At 49.8% G+C, this 19,630-nt stretch overlaps 1 protein-coding gene across 1 annotated transcript in view; it reads left to right on the forward strand.

The window, feature by feature from the left end:
* LOC144165267 (uncharacterized) overlaps nt 1-19,630 on the forward strand; it is a 403,196-nt gene that overhangs the window by 371,902 nt on the left and 11,664 nt on the right. The window contains exon 3 of the mRNA XM_077695394.1: nt 9,571-9,684. Coding sequence (XP_077551520.1) covers nt 9,571-9,681 — 111 coding nt within the window. The 3' untranslated portion in view covers nt 9,682-9,684. The remainder of the gene's footprint in view (nt 1-9,570; nt 9,685-19,630) is intronic.

Here is a 19,630-nt window from a genome sequence, read left to right on the forward strand (position 1 = left end):
ACTAAGGCTGTGACGTTGGGAGGAGGGGCGCCGTGATTGGACGATGCCCAAGGTTAGCAATCACACAAGTTTCGGTTTCGGTTTCGGTTCTATAAAACATAACCAATGGCGTTGTTGGATGGGCATTCTCAATATCTCAGTAATCATCGTACCGCGCTTCTGCCATGTTGTCGGCTGTAAAATGCACAAGATAAGCCTCCCAGGACGGCTTGTAATCGTAGCATTCACTAGCCGAGACCTACGCAGTGCATGAACGCCCTCCGCGTACCCGCAGACGCCCAAATGTCATGCGCTTTTCCCCCATATTTGGAGCTTGCCTTCCTCATGCCTGTATCGTAAAAAGCGTGTTCGCACCAGGCCAAGGGTCTGTTCATTCTGGCCTGTGCCCACTGCCTGCAAGCAGTCGGCGCTTATGGCAACAGCACGCCAACGAGAACTCGCTAGCGCGCTAGTGCCAGCCTGCGCGCGTTTTGTGAACTAGTTCGTGTAGCCATGAACGTTGCGGCCCAAAAAAAGGTGAACTCAATATAGAATACATCGGCGGAAAACAAAAAAGTTAACTTACAAAAAAAAAAGGACGTACCCGCGGGGATTCGAACTCGTGACTTGCAAAACATTTGCGGTGCCATGACTAGCGCCCCATACCACTGAGCCACAGAGCGGGACGCGAAGGGCCTGCTAATATAGGGCATATATTGTATAAGCGGTTTACACACTTTTGTTTAGTTTTGGCATTTCAAGCAGCTTAGGTGACTATTTGTTGTACTGCGATCGTGCAGTAAGCGTCGCCCGAGTTTCCACAGTAGCTCACGTCTAGCAATTGCATTTCGTAGACGGAAAAGCGTTCGCAGATGCGTAGTCGTGCTGCTGACCGCTGTGCTTGTTCGCCCAGCGCAAAAAAGTGCTTCCCGCACCCTAGTTTTACGCTGTACGGTAAAAATATCAGTTGATTTTATTTCCTTAGTACCTATATTGACTTCGCTGACTCTTCTCCCGCCTTCAGGAGGCCTTATATTTTCCTACTGGCGTACCAGTCAGCGAAGCGTCGCATGTGCGCTTGTGTGTGCAGCGCTTGTGTGAAGCGACCTTGACTTGGAGCTAGATACAGTGTACAAACAAACCAAGTAAAGAAAGGCACATTTTTCCATTCACAAACGTGTCCTGGCTTCGTTTCAACTAAGTGAACGAATTGCGACCAAGCAATTTTTTTTAACCTCCTTGATTGCGACGGCCCGCCGGCGGCCGGCGGACGAAACGCTGGGCCGACTGACTCTGTCGGCCGGGGAGCCGTGCAGTAGCGCAGCCGTGCTCATCCCCTCCTGACGTCACACGAAAACGCCACAGAAAATGGGCGAGCGTAAAGAGAGGAGGACAGCATTTTCGAATTAGTTTTTCTACTAAATAAAATCGCGTAAACGCGTCTAGAGTGGTCGAAACATGGCCTGGGGACTCCGGACTACAATTTGCGCTAGTAATCCCGCAATGTTTACATATCACTTCAGTGTACGTCCCTTTAACTCTCGAACGCGATGAAGACGTTTTTTTGTGCACTCTTGGTGGCAAAGTTTTGAAGAAGACGAAGCTCACTAAAACTGCGGCAAAAGGTCAAACATCCAGTTACTCGCCGTGTTAAATATTTCGACATTTCTCGAAATTGTTCGCCGTATTAAAATTTTTGAATTTGGCTTAAATTTGGCTTGGTTATTTTTTTCAAATTATTTGCAAAGTTCCCAATAAACTTCAACTTGGCAGGCGTCGACAGCTGCTGAAGTAACTTTTATTAAAGGCCCACACCATTTTTGAAGAACACACTACTTTTCGTTTTGTTTTCTTTCACAAAACCATTTTTAATCCTTGTTAGACCTTTTTCTCTACGTTAAAGGCTTCCAAATTATGAGTGAATTTTTCTGCTTGGTCATGATCGCCATCATGCCAAACACATTTAATGCCTTTGCGTTTTCGCGGGTAGCACGGCCCGCCGAAATAATGTGATTCGGTACCTTAAGGCCTTAAACACTTAATGACATTTTTCGTGTACGAGTGGCACGGAAATCGGCTTCAGCAGAAGGAAAACTGGGGAGTGAGGCATATATGCTGCGTCGCACTAAAAATTAAGGCACTTCCGCTCAGCATGAAAGCTGTCGCAAGCGCAGAGCACTGAATTGCGAGAGGGGCTGTGGCGCCGTTATCCGCTCTCTGCTACCACCCCTCAAGCCTTCCCATCTCTGTCTCACTCCACACGCCGCGGTGGGTCAGTTGCTATGGTGTTGGTCTGCTGAGCACAAGGACGCTGGTTCGATTGGCGGCCGCTGGAACCTGATGGAGGCGAAAAGCAAAAACGCCTGTGTGTTCAAGATTTCGGCGTACGTTAAAGATCCCCAGTTGGTCAGAATTAATCCCTAGCTCTCCACTACGGTGCGCCTCATCTGTAGCGTCGGCGCGTTAAACCCTACAATTAATCAATCAACAAATCTGTATCAGTCCTTTCTTTTGCTCAGTGCAGTTCAATCTTTCGGCCTCGCAGTGCTCGCGTGCTTCCTCCTGGAGGCTGGGCCAGCTCGCATCCACTTTTTTTTATCTGTTCTTTCTTGTACTGTCTGAAAAAGCATGAACGGGAGTTCTGTTCTTTTTGTGCCGGCTTTCATCTCGCCCGGGCTGCAGCCTTTCTGCGCCATTCTGAAGTGTCCTGTTTTTTCTTCGGCGGCCACTATTTTTCTTGCCATTTTTCTTTTGATATCGTAAAAACCAACCCAATGAGCCTTCCTGACTAAATGAACTTGGGGATGGGTATTTGACGAAGTTGTAAGTCGGTATTAAAATGTTTACAGCGCGTAACGAAAGAAAACAGGGGAGTGAAAGGGGTGCACGCAGCGCGCCCGACGAAGGCACGTACCAACGTGCGAAACAAAGTTCAAATCACCCGCCTTTGTATGAACAGATTATGCCCAAGCCCATGCGAGCCAAGCAAGTTTTTCTGCAATCGTTCTAAATTTCTCAATCAACTTATAAACATTACCAGAGTGCCTAGCTCACTGCACCTGAACTGAGGTAAATTAAGCTCGCAATTGACGTCTTTGAAGGTTACGTTGGTGGCGTCACACCACGGGAAGTCTTCTGCACGCACGCACCGGGTTTGTTTTGAACGTCATTTAGCAGGTCTCAGCATATGCTGGAGGCTCTGACATCCTCGGCGTGCTCGGCAGACGTTCCACGTGTTTACTAGCAGAAATTGAGCGTGTCAATTTCATTTGAGTATTTGATTGTATATAACTCTGTGTAGAGGAGCTGTACGTGTGTCCGGACATCTGCGTACTGCGTTCGCAATGGTGTGGGCTGGCAACGAACAGCGCCTTTGTCATGGTCGTTTGTCCCCGCGCACTTGAGGTGGACGGCATCACGCACTACCGCCGGTGCTTCCGTTTGCCAGCCGTCGGGGGACGAAGGAACGCAGAGAACAGGATGGTCGTTGGTTGGAAAGTAAGTTGATCTTGGCTCCGATTTTCACGACGTGAATGCAAAGATACTGAACTGTGGACAACGCACACTTTGACGAAAGACGAAGCAGAGGTTTACTCAACTCAAAACGCTCAAAATGTGCGCTGACCACACTTCAGTATCTAGGCACCAACTAACGCAAAGTGTACGCCAAGGCTCAGCGCGTTAAACGCAGTTCCCGTTTATTGTGCCTGTTGTTTTCTTGTCGTCGTTGAAACGTTATTTGGTCGAACGTAAAATGATGCTGGGGATTTCTGTCTTACGTATTTGGCTAGATGGGTCCTCCCGTTTTCGCTGCCGGATAGCGCACGTTCGTTTTCGTACACGGAGATGACAGCGCGTCGATGTCTGAAATCCTCGATTATCTTGTGACGTTGTGATTGTGACGACTGTGGTTGTGACATTCGTTGTTGGGTTATTTCGTGACTTGTGACTTACGATGAGGGAGCGAGCCCTATCTTCCTAAAACAGCTGGTGAGTAAGGAGTGACAGGAAAGCGCTACAGGGGTTCACGATGCGTGGGCCATGCGGACAAAATACAAGTCTGGTTCTTGCGAAAGATAGGCTCGTTAAAATGGTACTGACACCACTGTTCGTAAACGTCGCTCAAATAAGCTATATAATTAGAAAAACGGGTACGGCCATGCGGCCCACTAGCTCATTTCCCGCAACAGAACCTGTGATGTCATATGCCCAGCTGTGATATTGGCTGAGTCCGGCAAAACCAAACGCAAATTAGGCAGGGCTTATAAGCTCGCGGAACTAGTTGTTTGCGCTTAAATTTAGGGCATATTCTTTTTGCAGCAGTAAGGATGGTGGGGTTAATAATTAAAGTTACCAACGAGCAAGCACGTAAACACTGAAGCAATTAGTGCGGCACTTTGCCGGCTGCAACTGTGTCAACCGGCAAAGTGCCACAGCCATCAGACGCGTTGGAATTGCCTGACACAACACTGACCAACTGACATAAGCGTGCGTTGGAATTGCCTGACACAACACTTTCTAACTGACATAAGCGTTTGTCGAGTCATAGCTTACGTTTTAGGAAACGATTAGTATGAACCGTAGCAAAAAATTACACAATCTTCTTGTGGCGAACCATGAGGAGGATGCGAAGCATCATAGGGGTTTCGTGTAGGTTCCATTGTGTTGCCGTTATGTTTCATTTATCGGAGCACGAATGGAACGTAGTGTGAACCCCCATGTAGACACAGAGAAATGTAGAGACAGCGAAGAGACCGACACCGGTGTTCCCTGATCGAACACCTCCTGGTTCTCGTCTGTCTTTATTGCGTGCTCACGCTCCTACCCCGCTGCCCGCCCTCTTCGTCTCCTTCTCTGGTCGAGCTGCAAGGCGCGTGGCGCTTCCCGCCACAGCTTTCCCACGGGAAATTCAACATCCTCCTCTCAAGTTTTCAGTTCGCCGTTTCCGTTGACGTTCAGCTTCGCGTGCCTTCGTTGTATCAGTAGCTTCTTGGCGTAGTTTGAATGAGTCATAGACATAAGGCGCGTTCGTAGCACTTGCTCCTGTCTCGGTTTTGTAGTGTAGTGGGAAGAGCGCCACGTACCTCCCGTTGCGGCCAGAGAGTTGTGGGATCGAAACCGGGCGCCGCTAACTATTTCTTTTTTTATAGTGTAGGGGGAGAGGTGCGGAAGAACGGACGACGGAGCTGAGAGCAAGACATGCAAGACAGCAAGACAAAAGTGCAAGACAGAGCAAGACAGCAAGACAAAAATATGGCAGGTATAGAAGTCCGGCCAGAGGCAGTGTGCAAACACTGGCACTTCAGTGGTATTGCAGCGCTATCTATGAAAGTGGGTGATAAACAAGATAACCAAACATCTGTCTGTGAGATTGTAGCAGCCCTGGTCAGGCGGTACCTTTTAGTTTTAAGGTTCTTCTCTGGATACGTCATTGTTGAAGTCACGAAAACACGAGATTTAGTGGGAGAATTGAAATTTTGGCTTAGAAAGTGTAATTTTGTCTACTCGGTGAACAAAGCATTTTTTGCTGCCGGACAAACGCTGAGGGCACTATAAAACTAAATCTTTCGAATAAGACAAACTGGCATTTTTTCTGCATGGCCCCTTTAAAGGGGTTTCAGCATACGGCAGCGATTTCTAGGTGGTGTGAGCCTGTATCCCTCTACTACAGTATGCCTTATATACTTTATCAGAGGCTGGCATTCTGTCGCTGCTTCTAGGCATCAATGAAAAGAAAAGTAGCGGTCCAGACGGAATTCCAAATGGCTTCCTTAAACGATATGCAGAAGCAGTCAGTAAATATCTTTATTTGATATACTCCAAATCATTGGCAGACGGCTGCATTCCAGCTGAATGGAAAATTGCCAAAATTACTCCAATATTTAAATCAGGTGATGCAGCTAGTCCTTTTATTATAGGCCTATTTCGATCACCTGCACTAGTAGCAAAATTCTTGAACATATAGTGTTAAAATTCCTAATTAGTTTTATTGAATCAAACAACATTCTGCATTCCAAGCAGCATGGCTTTAGATCAGGACTATCTACAGTTACACAGCTCGTCGAAACACTTCACGACCTGTCTCTCGGCATAAATGAACGTATTCAAACTGATGTAATTTTTCTCGATTTCTCGAAGGCATTCGACCGCGTCTCGCACACTAAAGTACTACTTAAACTTAATCACTTGTTAGGCGATGGTCCCATTTTCCAGTGGATAACTAATTACTTGACTGACCGTCACCAATACGTACAGTATGGCAATCACACTTCAGACCTAGCTCCGGTGTTATCAGGCGTCCCACGGGGGTCTGTACTGGCTCCAGTTTTGTTCCTAATATATATAAATGACATAACTAACTACGCAGACGTTAAACTCAGACTCTTTGCAGACGACTGCATGCTCTACAATGAAATACGTCATCACGATGATCAGGTGAAGTTAAATAATTCACTAAACAAAATAGCTCAGTGGTGCGCTGATTGGCAAATGACTATAAACATTGACAAAACCGTATTTATGTCCATTACAAACAAGGTGTCTAAGTTTGATTTTCAATACCATTTTAATAATGTGCCGCTTCGAAGAGTTAATCAGTACAAATACCTTGGTATCACAATTGCGTCTGATCTTAGTTGGACAGAGCACGTGCGTCAAGTGTCCAAAAAGCGATGAGCAAATTATTTTTTATTGAACGGGCCCTGTCATTCGCCACACATGAAACGAAGCTTCTTGCTTACGTCACATTTGTCCGCCCGGTCTTAGAATATGCCAGTATTGTGTGGTTCCCTCACACTGCGAATAATATCGCTATACTGGAAAGGGTTCAGCGGAAAGCAGTGCGCTTTATCTTCAACAGATACGGGCGCAATGACTCACCTACTGCTCTATTACACCGTGCTGGTCTAGCCACCCTTGATAGTCGTGCAAAGGTTTTCTGGCTTAAATTTCTTTATCTGCTTTTACACAGATCATTCCGCATAAAGCCAGATCTTTAAGTGAACTTTCGAGACACCAGACCGACGAGGCGAAGGCATGCATGGGAACTCGAAGAATACTCATTTAGTAATAATACTTTCTCTTATTCGTTCTTTCCATGCGCAATTCGAGAATGGAACACACTGGATGCAGTCATTACACAGCAGCCAACATTAGAGAAATTTATGAAATTAATTGAAAATACTGATCTATTCTAACCTAGTTAGCAATTACAGTGATTACCTGTTTTCTTCACGCAGCCCTTCCTGCTTCCAGTTGTCATACCAAAGCACTTGTCTGCATATATTTGTTTCTATGGTTCCTTGATAATAATACCCGCTCTGTGTTTTCTTCTTTTCTATGCCTCTTTTCTTCTCTACCTGTTTCTTTGTTGGTAAATTCATACTTGGTTATGGTACAAATAACTATGTGTGATTGTACTATGCCGTACTGCTGTGTTCAGTGATTATGTGTTCTTTATTATTCTGATATTTTTTGTTTCAAATGTCAAAAGTTGTGACAGTGAGGCTCACCCCTGTAATAGTCCCCATGGGGGATTGACAGTATTCTGTAAAAAAAATAAAATAAAAATAAAAATAAAAAAATACTCGGTGACAACTTAAGAACGGCACCGGAAGTTGCCGCTGTGCCTTATCACCATAGCCGGATGTTTCTCCGCGCGGCGCAAGTAGGGCGTTACTGGGAATATTTTGAACATGGTGTGAGCCGTTCCCGTGATTTTTTGGACTTAATATGCTTATAAACAACTCCAGTGACGGCAAACAAACTGCGTGAGACAAGGCAGACGGTATCACGCATTCATTTACAAACCCCTTTCAAAACGCGCGCGCACTGATGTCACGGGTCCGGCGCTTTGGCGGAGTGATACACTACATGAGGTGGGGCCGTTCTTGAGTTGTAACCGTGTATAGCACAGAGGCCCAGAGGTAATTTCCCGGCGTAAGACCGCGTTTTGAATTTTGGCTTAAAGGAGTACTGACACGAAATTTTCGTGTTACGTTTTTTTTTCGCTGCTATGCGTGCCTACCAGCCCACTAATCATAGAATGACAGATTAGACAGTCGAGCGCAGCGGAAACATTAATTTACGGCGTCGTTTATTCGTGCCAGTTTCGGTTTCGACTGAAAAACGCCGAGCGGCCGCCATAACAGGATGTATCACATGACGTCACCATTCTTGCCGCATCGCTGCCTCTCTGGAAGCGCGCGCGAGAGAGCGCACACGCGCGCCCAGACCAGCCGAGGTCTTCGCCGTCCCCACAGGCCGGGCAGCATGACGTCAGTCCCAAAACCATGACGTGTATACACGCCCGAGCAGCGCGCGCTAACCACAGCCAGCGCGTCGGCTTTGTCACGGGAGCCCCGACGTCGGCAGTTTGGGGCAAGTAGCACATGATGTCATGTCGGCCCGCTCTAGGCTTTCTCGTGCGGGCGAAGATTAAAATGGATTTTAAATATGTTTCGCTTAACTGTTGCTGTTGAAACTTGCTGGGAGATATCTCCTGATAAAAAGGAAGCGTTTTACGTAGTTATCACAGCTTTGAAATTTCGTGTCAGTACTCCTTTAAGGGGATGAGCAGCTGAAATTTGTTCGGGTAAAAGAGCATTGCGTACAGCACCTTACAACAAAGAGATTTTGCTGATAAAAACAATTGATGCAGCTTGCACTTGTGGTGCAATGCTGGAGAAACGGCAGGGCTGGCGGCCCTCTCCCTTTGTCACAGACTTGGCTGTTGCGCCTCATATAGATTTCTGAACTTGTGGCTGAAATTTCTCCATGTCTGGCAGGCCCGGATCGTTTTGTCCGCAGCCTCTTGCATCTTTCGCGAAGCAGACTGCACGTGCTAGAACCCCCAGTAACCAGCTTCGCGAACTCGGCATCTGTGCTGTTCACTTCAGGCGTGAACACTGGTGGGCACGCGGGAGATGCCACTAATGCTGGGCAGTGTTCTCTCGAAGGTCGAGCTGGCCGACACCGGGTGCTCCTCACGGGGCACACACACTTACGTGCGCTGCTATATTTTCTTGGTATTTTTTTGCGAGCTTGTCACGTGTCGCAGGAGGGTACTTTGTATGAATTGTCTGCATGCACTGTGCGCTGGCATTGCCACGTGGATGAGTAAGGACCAAAAGAAATAAATTGGCACTCAATGAGCTTCCTTGTGTTGGAAAAGCTGGCAGATGTTACGAGCACTCATGGGGCTCTCGCGGAGGTTACAGATTAGTCTCTGATTGGTTAACTGATGTGGGATTTGGCTTGTACACGCATTGTTTTGTTTCCCTCACATCCTTAACATGTCATTTGACTTGTGTGCTGCTCAATGCAGTTGTGATTGGTAATTAACAGCAAAGTAAAAGTAAATTCTACTCAGCAAGGCTTAAGAAAAAATGGCCCAGGCGATAAACAGACGGAGACAAAATGAGACACAATCGACATACGTGACGTATCAGTTGTTTCCCTCTTTTCAGCCTCATTTCATCCATGTCTGCTTACCACCCCACCCCCTTTTTTTTCTTAAATTAACTCTCAGACCAATTAGCTCAGCAACAAGCTTTGTTTAATAAGTGCAACTTTTCTGCTTCTTGACCACAGCCTGTCAACTCTCTCTCCAGCCTGGTGCTGTCTGCTGAGGAGAAGAGGGATTGGCTTGGCCTACAGCCTAGCTGCCAGTACAAGCCTCTTGGAGACCAGGCCAGGTGTTAAAAGGTTTGGGTGATACTTTCACGTTTTTTCACACACAAGGCTCAGGCTTTATCATAAGGCTCCAAGATCACTGTCGACTACGTCATCGACCTGGGCACGTGAACCAGCTTGTTCCACATAAACATGTTGAAAAAGTAACCCCGAATTCCGGCTGAACAAACACGTCGACAAGCTTCTATAACACTCCAAACAGAGGATGCGGGATGGCAACAGCCGTATGAACCTTCTTTTCACCGAACTGGCCCTTTTACCGCACCGATTGGCAGGGTACTCCTGCAGTGGCAGAAAAGAATTGCTCATCTCGTTGCACATGCCAGCGGGCGCCGGTCACCGCATGAGACTGTCTTATCAACGTTGGTTTATATTCTAGTGGCGTGTACTGCCCTTGACTTTGTTTTTCCCCAACACTACCATAGTGCATTTTTTTGCTGTGGTCAGAGTGATGTGTGATTTTTGCTTGGAATTTATCTTTGCCTTTGCTTCAACCACGGGTGTGTTTTTTTTGTACCCGTTACTTTGAACATCGAGCTCGCGTGTGTGCGCGCGTTGGGAAAGACATTGAACGCTCCGCATCAAGGTCCACGGACAACCTCCAAACAGCTTGTTACAAAGGAAGCAGTGCGGCTTTCCTTCGACATCCTGGAGGTCAAGCATTCTTGGAGGCAATGGCGGCTTGCCAGACTCCTTCTCCTCTCGGCGTTTCCCCAGGTTTGTAAGACCTTGGGCCTCGAGGTAGTTGTCAGCATTCTCGGCTAACTGGTCTAACGTTTGACAGCCCCTTTCCTTCAAGAAAATGGCCAGCTTATCATGACACTTGCTCAAAAACTGCTCCGAGACTGTTGTCACGGAGAGCTTCGTAGGTTCTGGTGGTCTTAGCCAGTTCCTGCCAGTTATCAAAATAGCCTAACAAGCGACCAGCGAATTGGCGGCCTGTCTCAGAGTTCTCTGGTTTGGCTCCACGAAACTTGGTGCGGTACCCCTCTTCAGTGTAGGGAAATCGCTGAAGCAGGGTCTGCTTCAGCTTAGCATAATTCAGTGCATCATCTGCAGCCATGCGTCTGACGACACTCAAAGCTTCACCAGTGAGGCACAGGTTCAATAAAAACGCCCACTTGTCCTATGGCCAATTCTGGCTCGTTGCCACGCGTTCGAAACGCTGGATGTAAGCGTCAAGTTCATCGCGCTCTTCATTGAACGTCGGGATCAGCTTGTGGGGGCTGTCGTACCCATGGGCGACGCTTGTAGCTGCAGACGTGCCTGACTCTGCGTTAGCGTTGGACTGCTGCTGTCGTACTTGGAACTGGAGTTCAAGGACCGACCGCTCCGTTTCTAAGCGAGCTGCCGCTTCGCGATTCGCTTCCCGTTCCGCTGCGCGTTCTTCCCTGAGTCTGGCATGCTCTCTGTCAACAAATTCTTTCAACTCAGTACCGGAGAGGCCAAATTTCTCCCCTAGGCTCACCAACTTCTCGAGCTCCATTTTTGTCCGTCGTCACACACACGGTAACAAGGCGAGGCTCTTTAACGTGGAATTAAGAGCAAAGTCCTGTTGCGGACGCCAGATTGTGATGGACTCATTTGGCCTTGTGGGTGTACGACGCGTAAGAACGGTACTCGAGCGGGTAAGAGAAAAGAAAGTATATTAACAGCGCCACCAGAAAACGAGACAGCGGAAAAGCGGTACAATTGCGAAGCACAGCAGCAAAAACACACGAGAGTCCGATTCCCCTAACCAGCGTTCAATAGAGGAAAAAAAAACGTTCTCACAGCCGCCTCGACGGTGGATGTTCGGCGACGTCAATGGTGGGTCGTCGCCAGTCCGAGTCACTGTCGAGCGCTGGCCGTCTGTCACCCAGCTCTGCCCGAGCGAGACGGAAGAAGATGCACCACGTCCTACGTGGCGGGTGCTGCGCTGGTTCCGCCCTGGGCCGTGATCTCCAGCCTTGGCCAGTCGCACGATCGCGCCCCGGTCGTCTGCGGGTCCCACACGGGTTGGCGGGCCCCAACTCACACGCCTTGAACTACTCGAACGGGATCACAGGAACATCGGTTCTGCCCCCGGTCCTTGCCGTGTTCCACCTCCAGCCCTTTTCTTCCTCCTTCACGTCTTCGTGCGCCAGCGCGTGGTCCACTTTTTCCAACAATGATGGCGAATCCTCACAATAACCCACTCACAAAAAACGTTGCCACCATTTTGAGCCAAAATTACACAATGAAGTGCCCCAAACATTACCCACCTTCTAAACATGATCTTCAATGCTTCCTCCCCACACAAAAATGCCTGTGAAAAAGATTTTGTGTCCCATCTGCCAACACCACCAGTGACCTGGTTTAAAAAAATAACAGGTACTTGAACAGAAGATAGTGCCTGTCTGGTTTATTGGTAACTGGAGGGCATGGGGATATTGGTTTTCCTAAGGGCTGCGCAGTATTGCGATACAAAGATATTGCAATAGTATCTTCCAGATACTTTTGTTATCAGTATTCGTGTAGTGCAATACATTCGAAATAGAGCAATGCTATATGCCCTCCGGAGTGAACCTTAACCGGAAATGGATATGGACTCCGCTGTGCAGCGCCATCTAGGAGACGCCTTAAACACCATTTTGTCACGTGGAATGGGCTTTTTTTTTTGTTTTTTACGCATCGGTTTTTGGCATGCACGCGGGCCCAACGTATACCATCATGGCATTGCGATCCTTCGGATGAGGGCGGATCATTGGGGTTGTCCGTCTTGACGACCAGAGGGGTGTGGCCAGTAGGGGTTGGGGACCCGAAGACCAGACAAAAATGCTGTGTTAGGTATTCGCGGAGCTCAGTGACCTCCCGCCCCGTTGTCGCATCCATGAGAGGAGGGGGCTGCGGAGCAGCTCTGTCCAAGGACCGGGCGTATGTCCAGAACTTTTGGGCCCGGATTTGCCTTTACTCCTTATTGACTGCATAATCCGAAGATTGTGATCCGCAGTCTTGCTCTGCACGAGTGCCTGCACCTTGTGCTTCTCTTCCAGATACAGTGCCCATGCAGCCGCACGGGTCTCAACGTCTAGACTTCTCACAGCTCTGCGGTGTTCGCGGTTTCCATGCCGCTTGAACCTCTTTGTCCCACCATGTGTTCCATGATTTGTGTGCTGCTTGTCTATCCAGCACCATGTGGGTGTGCATGACTGAACGCAAAGTGTGCACAAATTGACAATACGTCTGCGCCTTCCTCCTCCTCTGGGGGCACTCCTCAAACTCCTCGGCAGCTCGTTCTATTGAACGGATTGGCAGGCGCAAGTGGGGTCGCCGCTGGTGCTGCATCCAGTTATGAGGGCGCAGGCCGAGAACGATAGTCGCAGGCGATTGTGGCCACTTCCTAGGCTGAAGTGCCCGTCTTCGTCAATGTGCATCTGGGTGAGTCGGGCGGCCAGTCTTGGGGATACAAGCGCGTAGTCTATAGTAGACTGAGAGTTGCGGGCGCACCAAGTTGATTCACCCTCACAGTCTGGACGGATGTTGGCGATTTCGAGGGATAGTTCCTGTGCACTCCTAAGCAGCAGTTCCCCATTTCGATCTTGGTATCCGTCGGTAGGGTATATGCCCATTGAAATCCCCTACTAGTATCACCTCCCGGTCTGTTGCCCAGCGTTTCACATCCTCAATGATGCACTGTATAGTTCTGTCGTTCCCATCGTGTTGCCCTCGGGCAACTGTCAGGTAGACAGCACCAACCAGCACACTGTCACCCAGAATGTTTCCGGCAACCCATAGGTGTTCAGTGCAACTTGTGGACAGATTCAACCATGACGTTTTCTTGTGCCACAACACACCCACTCCACCGCCTTTTCTGGTCCCGTCCTCCCGGTTGCAGCCGGCCCATTGCCAATCCGGGTGTGTAGGGGGCTCTTCCAGGTTGCGAATGTGGGTCTCTGCCACGGCGTAGAGTGTCATTGATTCACTCTGCAGTGACGCATACAACTCTGACCACTTGGCAGCCCTCCTAGCACCGTTCATATTCAAGAACCCCACATTAATTATTGGTGTGCTCCGGCGGCCTCCCCGTCGGCGCTGCTTCCGCCCTACTGGGGCAGTTGAGTAGCCAACATGAGGTGCTGTCGCACCATGTCTCCTACGGTGTTGTGCAGCGCTGGGAGGGCTTGCTGCAGATCGCACGTCCAAGGAAGGGGTGGTCGCACCATCTCCCTTACGGTGTTGTGCACCGCTGGGGGAAGCTGTTGCCGTTCCCGTGTCCAAGGAAGGGGGGGCAGTGGTGGGATAAGGGTGATTGGCAACCTCCCGTTCATAGCGCCCATGGCGCTATGAACGGGAGGTTGCGAATCACCTTTGCATGCCAGGCTGCGGGTTCCATATCGGTGGAGGAATTGGTCCCCATGTTGGCACGGCGGCTGCCGAGTGCGGCACTCGGGGGTACATCGACGGTACTGTCGAAGAGACCTGACTGGCGGGCATTTGGTGATGCTGGGGGAGGCATCAGGTGACTCACTGGCAGAGGTGGAGCCTGAAGAGTCCGCTGTGCAGCACCATCTAGGAGGCGCCTTAAACACCAGGGGGCTTTTTTTTGTTTTTTACGCATCGGTTTTTGGCGTGCACGCGGTCTCCGACAGTACGCGCGCCTTCGACCAGACATGGAGTTTAGAGTCGGTGAAAGATTTAATTGGCGTCTTAAAAACATAAACAAGCGTCTGTCATGAGGGGCACTGGGAACGGGGCTTGGGAAGATGCGGTTTCCACACTCAGCGGGATTTCGTGGCAACGAAAGAATTTCGGTACGGCTAGTTCGCTTGCCAACATCGCATATCTCTCGATTGCTGACAATACATTGATGGTTGCGTTACGCGGAATGCATTTGTTTTTTTATGTTGTTGCGTCGCTGCAAAAATAATGGCACGCGCCACTGCTGTTGGTCGTCTGCCTACGTGCGCCTCACGCGCATTGAGCAACAGCGGCATGTAACGTGTCGAGAGTGCTGTGCTGCTAATGCGTCATTACCGGCGTCAAGCGAAGTCGTTTTTGGCCACGCAAAACCGAGTAAGCAACGAGCGGCAGTAGTGGATTGTTTGCTACCAACGTATCATTTGCCAGACAATGTCAAAACCATTTACCTGAACGTCCGTCAAAATATTAGGCACGTAGACTTAAGCAAGCAATAATGCGAGATCAGCTTGCACACTGTGACGGAGGCGAAGAACGAACGCCGGTGTGTCGGCATTTCGGTGCACATTGAAAATCTCCGGACAGTCAAAATTAATCCGGGGCCTTCCACTACTGTGTGGTCTGGGCCGCAGCAGCTTGCCTACACCTGTCTACTATAATTTTCAGTTAGTACAGTCGGTGCCAATTGAAAAAAAAAAGGTGGAGTTCAGTTGTTCCACGTGTCCACTTTTTGACCCGGCTTCTGTCTTTAAGCCACTCGGTACTCTGTTGCGAGTTGTGGCTAGTTGTAGCGACCGCAGTCTGCTGGTAGCGGGGCCGGTCGCCGTCGCTCCGTCGAGCCAGGACTAGGGGAGAGCTTAGAGCAAACTCAACGGGTTTATTTACATTCTTACAGTGAGTTGTCGAGATGAAGACAGAAGACAGCTCTTGGCGGGCCGCAGCACGCTCTTTTTGTTGACCCCCGATCCCTAGTTCCCTAGGTTAGGGATCCCCATACAAAACAATGCGGACCAATGGTGATGTGTACGTTCCTCGCTGTGAAGCACCGCCCTCGGGTAGGGACACGCCTTTCAGGTATGTCGGCAGATGCACAGCACACACACACACACACACCCTTGCCACTCGTCAGGAGCCTGTAGTAGAGGGAAAGAACGGAAGACGCGCGGCGCCGTGTATCCTTTTGGTGTCTGCCGCGCGCTGAGTTCCCAGGGAGCCTAACAGCACAGATTAACAAGGTTCGTGGAATCACTCCGGGAAGGGTTAATGGCTTGACCATTGCCACTGCCTTCTTCGCTGTGCTGCCGCCGCCACTGGGTCCCATTGTCCGGTCGTCGCCGTCTGGGCTTTCACGCGCACACGCGTTCAGTTGCTTAGGCCGGGGGAACCGGCGGCTCCTTAATCCCTGTTGGGGCAACAACACTCAACACCGCTCAAAAGCCGCTGTCAATCAGTGGCTGCCGCGGCGTCGTGTCGGCATCCTTTCGTTTCCGTCGACAAGCGGTGGGGTGGTCGACCGGCGGCGACTGACCCGCGCAAACATGGCGCCAGTGAGTCATAACAGCTCCTCCGCCGACGGGAAGATCTCGGACGTCGTGTAGTATCAGCTGCTCGACGGGAGAGATCACAGTAGCAGCATTCTTCCAGCACCATTGAAACCACAAAGACCAACCTCCCCAAACCAGCAAGCGCCGGCAATGAGTTTTCGGCAACCAGGCTGCTCTTTCAAAGGTGCTACAATGCACCTACGCTTTTTTTTTTACATATGGCAACCACACTAATACTCTTGCTCACAGCTAAAAACTTAGACTGAATTACTTAAAACACTACTCAAAATCACTACAGAAAAACGTTCCTCAACTGAAAACAAAAGAAAGCAAAAGCGAAAAAGCTAAAAGGATCTGCCTAATGTGTCAACATTGGCGTTGGCGGAACCCTTCTTATACTTCACAGTGAAGTTAAGCTCCTGAAGCGCAAGGCTCCAGCGTAGTAGTCGCGGATTCTTTCCCGACATTTGCGACAGCCACGTCAGTGGGCAGTGGTCAGTGACGAAGACAAAAGAAGTTCCATAGAGGTAGCAGGCCAATTTTTGGGTGGCCCACACAATGCAGGTACGTTCTTTTTCTGACGCACTGTAGGCCTCCTCGCGAACCGAGAGTTTCCTGCTGGGGTACAGCCCGTTCTCATCCTCCTGGCAGAGTACTACTCCTAAGCCTCTGTTGCGGGCATCGCATTGCACAGTAAAGGGACGATCATAGTTCGGTGCATGCCGTACGGGCGAGTTTACAACAGCCGTTTTGAGGCCTTGGAAAGCATCCTCCATTTCTGGTTGCGGGAATTCGCTAACCGCCTCTACTTTCAACTCGTCAGGTTGCCTCCTGCCGTGCCTTACCACGTGCCCTAGGTACCGTACTTCGGCGCGAGCTAGCTGGCAGTTAGCCGGCTTCGCTGTCAGTCCAGCGTGTGTCAAACGTCTAAGGACATCGCTAAGATGGTACAGGTGGTCTTCCCATGTATTGTAGTACATAGCAAGGTCGACTAAGTAGGGAACAGCGTATTCTTCAGCCCCCTGCAGAACTCGGTTCATCAGCCTTATCCCGCACTTCTCCAGGAAGCCCGCAGTCATAACGCTGCTGAACACTGAACCCTGGTAGCACTGTATCTCCTTAGGTAAGGCCACTCTAGAAAAAATAGACAGTAGTGCGTTGACTACTTCTACCGAGCTCTGCTCCTTCATTGGGATCGCCTCTGGAAATTTGGCTGGTGGACAAACAGCGGTAAGCAAATACCGGTAGCCTGATTTTGTCGCTGGGAGTGGTCCCACAACGTCTATTACCAGCCGGCGAAAGGGCCCTGAAATGAGCGGAAGGAGCTCAAGTGCCGCCTTTCCCTTCTCGTGCGGTTTTCCCACTCTCTGACAGGTGTCACACGCTCTTACGTGGTTCTCAACTTCTTTGAAGCATCCTGGCCAATAAAACTCCGTTAGGAGCCTATCTTTGGTCTTCCGAGCTCCTAAATGCCCCGAGCAACCAACTCCGTGACAGAAATCAACAATGTCATGCCGATACTCAGCTGGAACTACAATCTGGTCAAACGTGCGACCTTTTTCGTCCCGGTAGTGGCGGTACAACATGCCCTTTTTGACTGGAAAACTGACATTCTTCCTCGCCACCCCTTCGCTGACTGTGTTCCAAACCTCCTTAAGGCTGGGATCGCTTTTCTGCTGCTCGATGAGCTCATCTCTCGTCACTTTCTCCCGTACATTGTTTAGCGATTTTGATACAGGCAACAAGAGCAGCCCCTCTTCCGATTCCCCTTCAGCTATATCAGCGCGAGTCTCCTCCTCTGACCCATCTCTCTTTTTTTCAGTAGGCGACGGGATAGTAGACTCCGCTGTGCTGACTCCAGCTGGTGTTGCTGTACTTCCGGTGAAACTCGGTTCTTTCCGCTCTAGTTCGGCTGCTGGCGTGCGTGCTTTAGCTCTAGTCAAGGCTTGGACTGTTCCCTCCTGAAAACTTTTCCCTTGTTCTCTAAGCAGACGGTCGGTCTGATTCGAGAACAAGTAGGAGTACTGCGAGGGCAGCTTGTCTGACACCGCCGCTTCCGTCTCTACTTCTCCGAACGGCCCAGTGATGACTACTCGAGCTACCGGGAGACAAATGCTTCCCTCTTGCAAAACCGGTTTAATCCATGCGCACTTGCCGTTGTAATCTGCTTGTGCCACATAGTCCGGGTGCACCAGATCAATGGTTGCCCCACTGTCTCGTAAGACGCGGCATGGCTTCCCGTTCACTGTTAGGTTAAAAAGGTAAGGACTAAGTAGCTCCTCGCTAGTAGCAGAGTCACAAGTGTACGAAAGGGCTGGCCTGGGCCTACGACAGCCTATGGCAATGTGACCGACCTCCTTGCATTTGTAGCAGGTAGGTGGTTGCCGCGCGTCAAAAGGACTCTTTTTGGAAGAAGACTCCGAAGCCTTTCCCTCCTGTTTGTTTTGCGATCCTTGACTACTTTCAGCGAAGTCCGCCTTTTTCTGTGCCGTCATACCTGCGCCAGCCCCCTGCTTTCCCGTCCAAGGTTTTCCTCTATCTCCCGCTTTTGCTGGAGGAACCTCGTCCCTTTCTCCCCGGCGTGACGCGTACTCATCAGCCAAGTCGGCAGCTGCCTGCACTGTTACTACTCCGGCCTTATCTTGGATCCAGAGCTTCATTGGCTCAGAAAGCTTAGAAAAGAACTGTTCGAGAGCCACTACTTCAAGAGCCTTTTCGAAGTTCCCAAAAGCGCTGGCTCCCTTCATCCATTCTACTAAGTTGACTTTCAACTCGTAGGCAAACTCAGAATACGTGCTGCCCTGCTTCTTTGTCAGATTGCGAAACCGCTGCCGGAACGCATCTGACGAAAGTCGGAACCTCTTTAGAAGGCTTTCCTTCACTTTGTCATAATTGTCCGCATCCTCCACCGGAAGCCGCGTGATCACATCCGCTGCTTCACATGGCAGCAAACTTAACAAGTTTTGAGCCCATGTGCTACGGCCAAGCTTCGCTTTTTCACAGGTTCTCTCGAAGTTCACAAGAAAGAGGCCCACATCTTGCCCTACTTTGAAGGGTTGCATTAGCTTAGATAAATCACAAAGATTTTGTCTGCCTGCTACCTCCACTCCTGGAACCTCAGCCATCTTCCTCGCTTCCACTTCCAGGCGCAACTGTTCTACCTCCAGTTCTTTTTGCTTTAACTGGTACTCCTGTTGCTCCCGTTTTTCTTGGCGTTCATGTTCCTCTCGCCTTTCCTGACGCTCCTGTTCCTCACGCTTTTTCTCGCGCTCCTGTTCCTCTTGCTTTTGAATCTCGTTCCACGTTTCTTTGATATCTTCACTGCTCAGATTCAAGCCCTCGATAGCGCGAACAATTGCGTCTTTCTTCATCCCCGAATCTACTTCTGCTCCTAGCTCCTCCCCCAGAATCAGCAGCTGATTCTTCAACAAACGCTTCCAATCCATGACAGAGAACTAGTGTGGTGCGGCTCACTCTCTACCCAGAAGTTCCGGAAACAACTGCTTCTGTGGTAGCCTCTACCAGCGAAAAGATTGCACTTCTATCTTATCAGCCTGGCAACCAAATAACCAAAGCCAGCACTCACCAGTCCACAGCTGTCAGTCTCCGTGATCTCAGCGTGTTGATCATTCTCCGTCCTCCAGGCTCAGATCCAACCGCTTGCCATCCACTTGTTGCGAGTGTAGCGACCGCAGTCTGCTGGTAGCGGGGCCGGTCGCCGTAGCTGCGTCGAGCCAGGACTAGGGGAGAGCTTA

Source organism: Haemaphysalis longicornis, unplaced genomic scaffold (assembly GCF_048455015.1).
Source record: "Haemaphysalis longicornis isolate Haplotype H1 unplaced genomic scaffold, Haemaphysalis longicornis Haplotype H1 scaffold_14, whole genome shotgun sequence".
In the NCBI taxonomy this organism is placed as follows: domain Eukaryota; kingdom Metazoa; phylum Arthropoda; class Arachnida; order Ixodida; family Ixodidae; genus Haemaphysalis; species Haemaphysalis longicornis.